Here is a 12352-nt window from a genome sequence, read left to right on the forward strand (position 1 = left end):
TTGACTCAATCTTGTTTATTTCAAAACCATTCCTCATCAGGAGAAAGCCAAAGTTAAGTTACAACTACCCACAGTGGTGTCATGTCTAAAGCAAATCTGAAGTCACATTTATCAGTGTTAATTGTATAATATTTTAAAACAAAAATCTCTGTTGTGACAAAGAGCTGCTTATAAACAGAAAACCTCCACCCAACCACTACAGATTAAACACGACCACAATAAGTGAAAGGGACACAGACAGCGGTAGTGGTAGATGCACATAGCCCGTTACTGACCCGTGTCATTTCACCAAAATGTATTTAGGGTTTCTACATTTTAAATGAAATCGGCACATAAAAGTTGTGCTACATCCCCAAACGCTCCCCATTTCCTTTATAGTGCAGTATTCTTTGACAACACTATCTAGGGAATAGGGGGCCATTGGGGACTCATGAAGAGAACTCAAACAAAATAATAATTATTCAATAATGCATCAAATGAGGGTCTGGAATACACACACCAACAAAGAAAGTCTTACAAAGAAGCTAATGTAACTGTGCTGCCATCATCGTGATAGTGCATCACTATATGCCAAGTCACAGAACAACAACAACAAACACCACCCAATTCTTATGCCAATCTCTAGAGCTTGAGAGAGGAACAAGACAACAGTCACTACAAAAAAAAATACAAAAAAAAATGTGCTGGAAGCAGTTTTAGACTAAAACGGGTTCTAACAGTGTGAAAAAGTAAGACTGACAGCTTCAGTTTGCAGACCCAGATTAAACCTACTCCTGGACTGAAGAACAACCCTTTCAATGGATACCCAATTTAGCATGATTTTTCATAAATCTTCTTAGATTTCCTTCCTCAATCTGCACAATCATGTTTCAATTCACTAGTCCGGACCCAGATTAATCGTAGTCTCGAAAATCTCCATAAAAAGGCCTTTTACTCTTAATCATCATCTCCCCCCTGTTGGTTTGTAGCCTGGGTAAAGGTCGGGTTGTGTCCTTGCCAGTTTAGGAGTGGCAAGAAGCGGAAAGATAGCACAAACCGACTGGTGCCCAGGCTAGCTGGTTTGATGTTTAGATGTTGGACTGGTCCAGGTTAACTTTGGAAGGGAGGGGTCCAGCCTCCTCCTCCTGCCCAGAGGTGATGATGACCAGAGAGGATGCTGGGTAAGGGGTCAGCAGTTTCTGGTCCTTGGCGTACTCCATGTCTCCATAGATACTCAGTTTCTACAAAGACAAAAGACGTAAAAGTTTGATTTTCAATATTGATAGGGAGACTTTGGTTCTGTCTTGATTGCTATCGTGTGTTAATAAACCACTGTTAAGTACCCTTTCACTAAAACCAGCCAGTTGAACCAACAGGACCCTGAACAGCTTCTACCCTCAAGCCATAAGACTGATAAATAGTTAACCTGTTACTCCTACCCCCTACTTTTTCGAACATTCTGTTAAAAATCGCGCAACATTTCAGCGCCCTGCTACTCATGCCAGGAATATAGTATATGCATATGATTAGTATGTGTGGATAGCAAACACTCTGACGTTTCTAAAACTGGTTAAATCACGGCTGTGACTTTAACAGAGCGTGAGTTTCATCGAATAGCGCAGGAAAACCTGATCACTGAAAATGGAAATAAATATCCTTGCGCTTACTTCCAGGAATTGTTCAAAGTGAACCGAATTACATGAGACCGAGGTTTCAGCGCCTACAGCTACCACACGTTGTCTAGAGTCTTGTCATTTCTTCCCTGCCGGATGTTTTGGTCGAGCTCTCTCCGGCCATGTTTTTTTCCAGACGACACTATAGAAGTTACATCGCCTCCTGATGAATTTTATCGCTTATTAACATGTACTAATACCTAAAGTTGCACTACAAAAGTATTTCTAAGTGTTTAGTGAAAGTTTGTCGACTTTTTGAATTTAAAAAAATGAATCGGAAAAAAAAGACCCAATAGTGATTATGGGACATCTAGGAGTGCCAACAAAGAAGATGGTCAAAGGTAATGAATGTTTTATATTTTATTGTGTGGTTTGTGTAGCGACGACTATGCTAATTATTTTGTTTACGTCCCCTGCGGGTCTTTTGGGGTGTTACATGCTATCAGATAATAGCTTCTCATGCTTTCGCCGAAAAGCATTTTAAAAATCTGACTTGTTGCCTGGATTCACAACGAGTGTAGCTTTAATTCAATACTCTGCATGTGTATTTTAATGAACGTTTGAGTTTTAACTAATACTATTAGCATTTAGCGTAGCGCATTTGCATTTCCAGAGCTCTAGATGGGACGCCTGCGTGCCAGGTAGGAGCAAGTGGTTAATCAAATAGCTACCTGGACTAGGGCTGTTGCGGTGACTATATTACCGCCACACTGGCAGTCACGAGTCATGACCGTAGTCAAATGCCACGTGACCGTTTAGTCAAGGTAACTAGGCTTCTTCCAAGCTCCGATGCTGCTGATGGTCATTAGTAACCTACCAAACTTGCTAACCGCCTGGTACTCAGCACTCTATTGTCCCTCTAATCACTCTGACATCAATGCAAATGGATTCCAACACTGCATGAGAGCCCATGAGCTATGCAATTGTGGCCTCTTAAAAAGAGGATCCCATCAGCTTTCCATAGGCTAGGCCCACTATAATGATCAACTTTCCTAATATTAAGCAAGACAAAGGAGATGATCGTGGACTACAGGAAAAGGTGGACCGAACATGCCTCCATTCACATCGACAGGGCTGTAGTGGAGTCGGTCGAGAGTTAAGTTCCTTGGTGTCCACATCAACAAACTATCATCGTCCAAACACACCAAGAAAGTCGCGAAGAGTGCACGACAACGCCCGCCTCCCGCCCCCCCAGGAGAATGGAAAGATTTGACATGGGTCCCCAGATCCTCAAAAAGTTATATAGCTGCACCATCGAGAGCATCCTGACCCGACCGCAAGACCCTAAAGAGGGTAATGCGTAAAGCTCAGTACATTACTGGGGCCAAGCTTCCTGTCATCCAGAACCCATATACTATATTGTCAAAGACTCCAGTCACCCAAGTCAGACTGTTCTCTCGGCTACTGCATGGCAAGCGGGGGGGGGGGGGGGACAGGAGATGGATACGGGGGGGACAGGTGATGGATACCGGGGGGGGGGGGGGGACAGGTGATGGATACCGGGGGGGGGGGGGGGGAACAGGTGATGGATACCGGGGGAGGACAGGAGATGGATACCGGGGGAGGACAGGAGATGGATACCGGGGGGGGGGGAGGACAGGAGATGGATACCGGGGGGAGGACAGGAGATGGATACCGGGGGGGGGAGGACAGGAGATGGATACCGGGGGGGAGGACAGGAGATGGATACCGGGGGGGGGGGGGCAGGAGATGGATACCGGGGGGGGGGGGGGGGGACAGGAGATGGATACCGGGGGGGACAGGAGATGGATACCGGGGGGGGGACAGGAGATGGATACCGGGGGGGGACAGGAGATGGATACCGGGGGGGGACAGGAGATGGATACCGGGGGGGGACAGGAGATGGATACCGGGGGGGACAGGAGATGGATACCGGGGGGGGGACAGGAGATGGATACCGGGGGGGACAGGAGATGGATACCGGGGGGGGGACAGGAGATGGATACCGGGGGGGACAGGAGATGGATACCGGGGGGAGGACAGGAGATGGATACCGGGGGAGGACAGGAGATGGATACCGGGGGGAGGACAGGAGATGGATACCGGGGGGAGGACAGGAGATGGATACCGGGGGGAGGACAGGAGATGGATACCGGGGGGAGGACAGGAGATGGATACCGGGGGGGGGACAGGAGATGGATACCGGGGGGACAGGAGATGGATACCGGGGGGGGGGGACAGGAGATGGATACCGGGGGAGGACAGGAGATGGATACCAGGGGACGGGACAGGAGATGGATACCAGGAGGGGGGGGGGACAGGAGATGGATACCGGGGGGGGGGGGGAAGGACAACCCAAGCTGCCTTCAGCACACATCCGTGACGGTGAAGGTTCAATTCCGCCCCACGCCCTTCTGGCTCAAACAACTCAATCCCCCGAATTTTACCCAGACGAATGGTGCTCGTTTGATCAAAATTTGATCAAAGCCGAATCAATGTCTGCAAGATCACAACCATCTCAGTATTCCACCAAACAGCATAGCGTTACTGTAAGACAAAAACACCACCACATTCAATCGTGAATGATAATTATTCAACATCTGCATAGTAACCATTTGACGCCAGTCAGTTTCATGGGGATATGCCTTTAGATCTGGTTTAATTATAGTGTTGTTTAAAGTAGTCTACATTGTTGTTTTAATTGAGGTTGCCTAAAGTGAGTGAATTTAATAGCAGATGGTGTTAACTGAAGCATAACCTACCTATGTATTTGAGTTATTATAGGACACAGTGTCAGTTTGTCACTTCCACGAGGTTTGAATAATAACATGTTCAACTACTTAAGAAAATGGCTCGAATCTTTGTTGCGCCTTTTAAAAATTTGAGAAAATTAACGAATGATAAAATATATATATATATAATTACTTCCCTTATTGACATCTCAAACACCAAACCCTGGCGTGGTCTGCTTGACAAGCGTTCCTGGAAGTCTCGCTATGTTGCGCCACTGGGTTTAGAAACTATGGTACGGTACTGCATTGTGTAGCCTACAAAACACCTTTGCCAGCTGCCCCCCTGTGGAGATTCTAAATATTCAATCAAATCCTCCTGTGACGAAATGGGACAAATTAAGATCTGTACCCAGGTTTACTGGGATTCGTGGGACCAGTGCCGCCCCTTTATTTATTTTTTGCATTTCTGCAAAGATTTATGGGATTTTAGAATATTCCTTCATAATTTTTGACCTAGAGGGAAGAGTTACCTCAGCTGGGACATATTGGTCAACAGCGGTCGCCACGGTAGCACAGCAGATCCAGATGAGAACCAGAATAGACAGGATCAGAGTGGTGGTCAGGATCCAGCCTGGGAGCCAGGGGTTCCTGGAGAGAGGAGAGAGAGGGATGTCAGATACACATCAATGAGTCATTCAAATCAGGAGCTCAGTGTTTTTCCATAAACAATTACTTCTTGACATCTTAGGTTAATCTTCAGTATATAAACAGTGGACTCTATTTTAGCACCCCGAACTTTGCCTCCTGCTCCCTCAGCTGTATTGCCTGATTAACCTACCCATCTAAACCTAATAGTTTGCGTAGAAGACGTGTCCTGTGATTACTGACCTGGAGAGACAGCTGAAGAGGTTGTAGTTGTCCTCGTTGATGCTGCGGTCCACATACATGTCCCTGTCCCTCTCCTGGACGAAACTACGCTGGTAGTCCTTGTATACCGGGCTACCAAGGCCAGGATCTAGAGCGGGAGAGATGGACATGTTTCCTTACCAATTGTGTTTTTTTTTTGTGCATTACACAGTAAACATTGTGATTGTGTTAAAGTTCATACGTAAATACTAAATCCACACAAAGCATTTAGTTTGATTACACATATTTTGCAAATGTTATCGCAGGTGAAGTGAAATGCTTATGTTTCTAGCACCAACCGTGCTGCATACCTAACAATACACAAAAATCCCCAAAATTAAGAAATATCAGAACAAGCCATGTCAGTCCAGAACACTACATGGCAAAAAGTATGTGGACACCTGCTCAGTCGAACACCTCATTGCAAAATCATGTGCATTAATATGGAGTTGCCCCCCACCGCTGCTATAACAGAATTCACTCTTCTGGGAAGGTTTTCCACTAGATGTTGGAACATTGCTGCTATAACAGCATTCACTCTTCTGGGAAGGCTTTCCACTAGATGTTGGAACATTGCTGCTATAACAGAATTCACTCTTCTGGGAAGGTTTTCCACTAGATGTTGGAATATTGCTGCTATAACAGAATTCACTCTTCTGGGAAGGTTTTCCACTAGATGTTGGAATATTGCTGCTATAACAGCATTCACTCTTCTGGGAAGGTTTTCCACTAGATGTTGGAATATTGCTGCATATATACACCCCTTCAAATTAGTGGATTCGGCTACTTAAGCCACACCCGTTGTTGACAGGTGTATAAAATCGAGCACACAGCCATGCAATCTCCATAGACAAACATTGGACTTACTGAATAGCTCAGTGGCATTCAATGTGGTACCGTCTTGGGTTGCCACCTTTCCAACAAGTCAGTTCGTTAAATTTCTGCCCTGCTAGAGCTGTCCCCGGTCAAACTGTAAGTGCTGTTATTGTGACATGGAAACGTCTAGGAGCAACAACGGCTCAGTCGCAAAGTGGTAGGCCACACAAGCTCACAGAACGGGAACGTCAAGTGCTGAAGCAGGTACAAATAGTCTGTCCTCGGTTGCAACACTCACTACCGTGTTCCAAACTGCCCCTGGCAGCACAATAACTGTTCGTCGGGAGCTTCATGGGTTTCCATGGCCGAACAGCTGCACACAAGCCTAAGATCGCCATGCGCAATGCCAAGCTTCGGCTGGAGTGGTGTAAAGCTCGCTGCCATTGGACACACATTCTCTGGAGTGATGAATCACGCTTCACCATCTGGCAGTCCAACGGACAAATCTGGGTTTGGAGGATGCTAGGAGAACGCTACCTGCTCCAATGCATACTGCCAACATTAAAGTTTGGTGGAGGAGGAATACTGGTCTTGGGCTGTTTTTCATGGTTTGGGCCCCTTAGTTCCAGTGAAGGAAAATCTTAACACTACAGCATACAATGACATTCTAGATCATTCTGTGGCAACAGTTTGGGGAAGGCCCTTTCCTGTTTCAGCATGACAATGACCCCGTGCACAAAGCGAGGTCCATACAGAAATGGTTTTTTATCAAGATCGGTGTGGAAGAACTTGACTGGCCTGCACAGAGCCCTGACCTCAGCCCCATCGAACACCTTTGGGATTAATTGGATTGCCGACTGTGAGCCAGGCCTAATCGCCCAACAGTCTCTGACCTCACTAATGCTTGTTGCTGAATGGATGCAAGTCCCCGCAGCGATGTTCCAACCTCTAGTGGAAAACCTTCCCAGAAGAGTGGAGGCTGTTATAGCAGAAAAGGTGGGACCAACTCCATATTAATGATGGACTGATGGACTAATGACTGATTCCCATGATTCTGGGATGAGATGTTCAACAAGTAGGCATCCACCTAATTCATTCATGATATAGATATATAATGATGTGTATATACAGTATATTAATATAAAATAGGTGTGTACAGCAGTAGCTATATAAGATGAACCTTGACTAGAATACAGTATACATATGAAGTGGGTAAAACCGTATGTAAACATTATTGAAGTGACTTGTGTCCAATGACTATGTACATGTACACTGAGAGTATAACACATTAGGAACACCTGCTCTTTTCATAACATAAACTGACTAGGTGAAAGCTACGATCCCTTATTGATGTCACTTGTTTCCTGTGTGTATCAACAATGGTCCACCACACAAAGGACATCCAAAAAACTTGATTCAACTGCGGGAAGCATTGGAATCAACATAGGCCAGCATAGACTGCATAGACGCTTTCGACACATTGTAGTGTCCATGCACCGATGAATTGAGGCTGTTCTCAAGAGAGTTCAACTATTAGGAAGGTGTCCTAATGTTTTGTACACTCAGGGTATATGTACATAGGGCAGCAGTCTCTAGGGTTCAGGGTAGAGTACCGGATGATAGCCGGCTAGTAACTGTGAATATGATAAAGAGGACTTACATCTCTTCTGTGGTTCTCCCCTGACTTCCTCTTTCTGGAGGTCAAACGCAGGAATAAACTGGATCTGTGGTTCAGTCTGTCAAAAGACAAAAATGACATACTCAAGTTACCCAACAATTACTTTGATAAAAGGTCAATTGTTTGGTAACTTATGTTTATGACTTGCCTAGTTAAAAGGTTAAATACAAAAGAATACCTACTCAAGTTCCGTTAGTCAATTAGTGGCAATGTGCAACAGGAAGTGAAAAACAATCCTAAAGGAGTGCCAGTTTGGATGAATAGGGTTGAAGTCGCTCCAAAAAAAAAAAAAAAAAGAAACAATACCTGGAAGATGACCAGCTTCCCATCGTCAGCCTGGAGGTAGAAGGTCCAAGAGGAGGAGATTAAGCTGTGGGCCTGACTCATGACATCATCCCAGAACCCTCTCACCAGAGTCAAAGGGTACAGCAGGTGGATACGGGGCATCATGGCCAGCAACTGGAGGATGATAGTATTATGGGGGTCAAGGGTCAAACACACATCCCTTGTTCATGGGGTCAGGTAGGAATCACATATCTGGGACCAGGCAATGTTTGTGCTTTTTTTTTGGACAAATGTTATGGTCAATGGTGCAAGACTTGGCTATATAGCACAAACAGATCTGGGACCAGGCTCCTCACACACACACACTTGGTTAAACAACATTTCTACTCCAATAGGCTGTCTCCAGTTTATTGTCCTACATGTCACCAACAATATTTCTGTTGTCAATATCAGTCTTCAACAAAACAACAATGGCAGTCACTTGAGTGTGTTTGAGGGAGCGGTGTAGAACACTACCTGCTCTTGTCTTTGTTCAGCAAACGGTAGCTGACTCTGGCAGCCCAGGTTACAGGCATACTGCTCCTCTGACTGGCTGTATGCTTCATGACAAGCTGGGGAGAATCAGGAAGTAAAAAAATTAAATAAAACAGGTTACAGACAACTCAGATAACACTCGTCTCGTGGAACCAGAAGACTGTCTAAATGGTGTAATTTTAACTAATTCGAATGAAGAACTATATGTGGTCTTCTATAATTTAGTCAGACATTGCAAGGACACATGATTGGGTATATCATGACAAATTAAAATCGATTGAGGCTGTTCTGGGGGTAAAAGGGAGGTGCAATTCAATTGTAGTAAAGCTGTTCCTAATGTTTGGTATACTCAATGTACATTTTAACTTGTCACTGTTGTTTTCTGAATCAAAATGGGGTAGTGGGCGTGGCCAATGGCACTGTCCTCTTGGCCCAGACACATTTTGGGGGGGGGGCAGAGAGAGAATTTATAGTTTTAAAGCTAATTTCCTGCCACTCTAAACATTTTGTTATGGCTTATGCCGTGTTCTTAGGCTATCTGAGTAACTAAGATGATAACAAAATCAAATGTGGGCCCCCAAGCCATTTAAAAAAAAAAGATTTAGATTCTTCGACAAGGACACCCTGATTATTATTGTATTGATGACATTACGAACACTGATTCTGTAGCAGCTTGAAAATACACTGTCTTTTGGTTTTACTTCGTACAAGCCTCTCAAGTTGATGTGAGGGAACATTTGCTACTTTCTGATCAGAATATAAAAGGGCCTGTTTCCAAGAGGCCCATCAGACATTTTATTTTCCTCTGCCTTCTTTCTCCCTCTCTGAAATCTTGTAATAAAGCTTTTGGTTCAACTGTAAACTGCCTTTACAATAGTATTATCTGTTTTCTGCACATGAGTCTATGTACTAGTCATGTTGCTAGCTATCTGTTTTGAAGACATTGCATGAGAATCTTACTGGAGTCACACTCGACTTTAGTTTGGTTCAGATCCTCGCTGTCGCCCACGAACTGGCAAATGGAGAACAGGCGACAACCTCTCTGGCAGGCGTACAGTTCCTCCTCCTACAACACAAACGAACACAGTCATGAACAGGACTGAACCAGTATCTTTGTGTTGTCTCTCTCCCTCTCTCTTAACGCTCAGAAAGCTCCGATTCAAACTCCCATTTACCAGAGTTACGTCAAGAGTTACGTCAAAAGTACGTTCGTTTCGCGGAGCAACTACTGTAATCTACATTTTAAACGTTTACTCCCGTCACCGTCGCTACGTACTTCTCAAAAATGTCGTACTAAAAATGTAACGTTAAGATACAAACAATCGAGGGGAAGAGAAAAAAACAAAGCCCACTCGTTACAGACATGCACAGGACAGAAGTGTACAACAGCTCAATACGCTGTAGGTGCCACAGAGTCCCTTTTCGCTTGCTGAATGACAGTTTAGCTTATCCAGCTTTTTTTTTGGTGTACCGTTAGTAGACTTGCTTAGCAAGAAAAACGGCTAACGCTACTAGCTAGCTTGCGGCAACTCACCCGAGGATATGTGTGCAAACTGTAAGTCATTTGACATGTCTTATGGCAAGACGCAGTATTTCCCAAAACTCCATCAAAAACATCGGCAGTTGCCGAGGTGTATGCGAACACGAAGCACAGACTCACTAACACACGAAAGGACTTCAATGTCCTCATTTTAGCCTGCTGCGAAAAATCCCAACAAACAACAAGCGAGTGCTCCTTCTTCTTCCTCGTTCGTGAAAATCTCGCGAGAATTAAAATCATGATCCGGGATGTTTGGGTCGTGGATGTTACAACTAGTCCCTAGCGGCGCAGATTTCAAAGAGAAAATAATAGCCCACCAATCTTCTTGAAGCGTTTTTATTTTATTTTTTACACCATACGGGGATAATACTAGAAAACACTCTGAATTTGGAGCTATTTACGCATTGTAAATGCCACTAAAATCGATCTACCGGTAGGTAGTACGTGAACTCGCGCCGCTTAGTTAAGACGCTTGTCAACCGAACAAAAAAACTCACTTTCTTCGCAGGATAACAAGTATTTGGAAGAGTTGTTGTTCATAATGATTACAAATAAAATACTTTATCGATGATCGACCCCCTCCCCCCCATCCATAAATAAATCCATGACACCTTGGAAAATGGACAAATTCGTGGTGCGTCTACCAAACGGGAAAGTACCCAAGGAAACGAAGGGTAAAGAAAAGGTGTATCGACAAGCAACTATTGAGTCTCTACGCGTAAGTGTTTGTTACCAACCGCTTCTCAAATCAAACATGATATGATATTGTGCACTTAGGCCTGCCTAATAAGCATGCGTACATAACACATCTATGATCTGTCTTCCTTTCCTACCAGAGAGTGGTGGTGATTGAAGACATTGAAAGGTACAAGTCCATGCTGGAACTGCCTGGCCAGACCAAGGAGAATCTGCTACTAGCCCTGGCAGAGCTCAACAAGAAGACACCGTCCAAGGAGGTGCTCAAGTCAACCAGAATAGGTAAGGGAAAAGTCCAACAACCCTGTTGCCATTGGGACGCTTCACTTGAGGTAATCACACAAACTGGAAGGAGCCTCATTCCGTAGTACTCTTTTTAGCACACTGTCTGTGAACTTGGATCATGGCATTGCTTCCCTTTCCATTCACTTAATCTATCAAAACAGTCTAGTAGTGTATTCATTCATTTCCTACAAACCTACACCTGTTAAAAGTTTGTCTTCAAAGTTCAGTTCATCTCATTCTGGTACACAAATACAACCAAACACAGTCAACACACACACTCGCAGATAACTCCGCTCGTCTCTTTCCCTCTTAGGCCACACTGTTAACAAGATGCGTAAGCATCACCCCGACCCTGAGGTGAGTTCCCTAGCGGCTGAAGTGTACACTGTATGGAGGCGCTTCATTGAAGAGCACTCCAACAAGCCCTCCATAGAAGTACGCTGTGACAAGCAGACTGAGGGACTGAGGAACAACGCCAGGAGAATGTTGTCTGAAGCTCTGGAAGTGGAGGTGAGGGGGCTTTTACTGTCTCTTTGTCTCTCTTCCTTTCTGTCTCGCTCTCTGCCTGTGTCTCTTGCTCTATCCCTTGGTCTCTCCCTCTGTCTCGGTGTCTCTTGCTCTGTCTTTGGGAGAACACATACACAGAACACAAATTTCTGTTGGACATTCTAGAACATTGGACAATATAGTAATCTTCCTCTCATTGTATGTGATCTATTAGACAGACAGTGGTCTGGTGGAGAACATAGAGAGAGAGGTATTCCACCAGAGTTCTCGGCTGGTCAGCGGCTCCTACAGACGAACTGTCAGGAAGCTGGTCTTCGCCCTCAAACACCAGCCAGAGGTCAGGGGTCAAGTCAAGGAGAGTAAGATCCCAGTAAACCAGCTGGTGTCCACCCACAAGAAGTAAATGCACTCTGTTCAGAACCTGTTCAGAACCAAAATATATATATACACACACACACACACACACACACACACACACACACACACACACACACACACACACACACACACACACACACACACACACACACACACACACACACACACACACACACACACACACACACACACACACACACACACACACACACTGTACCGGTCGAATGTTTGGACAGACCTACACATTTCAGGGTTTTTATTTATATTGTAGAATAATAGTGAAGACATAAAAACTATGAAATAACACATGGAATCATGTAACAAAAAAAGTGTAAAACAAATCAAAATTATTTCTTTTGATTCTTCAAAGTAGCCAACCTTT

General features: G+C 44.6%; 2 protein-coding genes across 2 annotated transcripts; one reads left to right on the forward strand and one right to left on the reverse strand.

Moving 5' to 3' along the window:
• tmem59 (transmembrane protein 59) lies at nt 1-10329 on the reverse strand. The gene is made up of 8 exons (XM_046321850.1): nt 10099-10329; nt 9525-9630; nt 8547-8641; nt 8052-8204; nt 7728-7803; nt 5234-5360; nt 4876-4993; nt 1-1220 (listed from the first exon to the last, which is right to left on the reverse strand). Exons 1-8 carry the CDS (start codon nt 10252-10254, stop codon nt 1068-1070), a joined length of 984 nt encoding a protein of 327 aa, XP_046177806.1. The 5' UTR covers nt 10255-10329; the 3' UTR covers nt 1-1067.
• A 27-nt stretch (nt 10330-10356) lies between these two features.
• Nucleotides 10357-12352, forward strand: tceanc2 (transcription elongation factor A (SII) N-terminal and central domain containing 2). Its single transcript, XM_046321851.1, has 4 exons — nt 10357-10822; nt 10941-11082; nt 11399-11595; nt 11807-12352. The coding sequence occupies exons 1-4, from the start codon at nt 10709-10711 to the stop codon at nt 11993-11995; spliced, it is 642 nt and encodes a 213-aa protein (XP_046177807.1). The 5' UTR covers nt 10357-10708; the 3' UTR covers nt 11996-12352.

This window comes from Oncorhynchus gorbuscha, linkage group LG22 (assembly GCF_021184085.1).
Source record: "Oncorhynchus gorbuscha isolate QuinsamMale2020 ecotype Even-year linkage group LG22, OgorEven_v1.0, whole genome shotgun sequence".
In the NCBI taxonomy this organism is placed as follows: domain Eukaryota; kingdom Metazoa; phylum Chordata; class Actinopteri; order Salmoniformes; family Salmonidae; genus Oncorhynchus; species Oncorhynchus gorbuscha.

Bases quoted from the DNA above. Each gene is read 5' to 3' on its own strand.
- tmem59 (XM_046321850.1), bottom strand. From the start codon at position 10,254: ATGAGGACATTGAAGTCCTTTCGTGTGTTAGTGAGTCTGTGCTTCGTG. The intron at 9,631-10,098 runs GTGAGTTGCCGC...TTTGTGTTGTAG, and splicing joins GTTTGCACACATATCCTCGG to GAGGAGGAACTGTACGCCTG. The intron at 7,804-8,051 runs GTATTGTTTCTT...GTCTTTTGACAG, and splicing joins GGAAGCTGGTCATCTTCCAG to ACTGAACCACAGATCCAGTT.
- tceanc2 (XM_046321851.1), top strand. From the start codon at position 10,709: ATGACACCTTGGAAAATGGACAAATTCGTGGTGCGTCTACCAAACGGG. The intron at 10,823-10,940 runs GTAAGTGTTTGT...CTTTCCTACCAG, and splicing joins CAACTATTGAGTCTCTACGC to AGAGTGGTGGTGATTGAAGA. The intron at 11,083-11,398 runs GTAAGGGAAAAG...TTTCCCTCTTAG, and splicing joins GCTCAAGTCAACCAGAATAG to GCCACACTGTTAACAAGATG.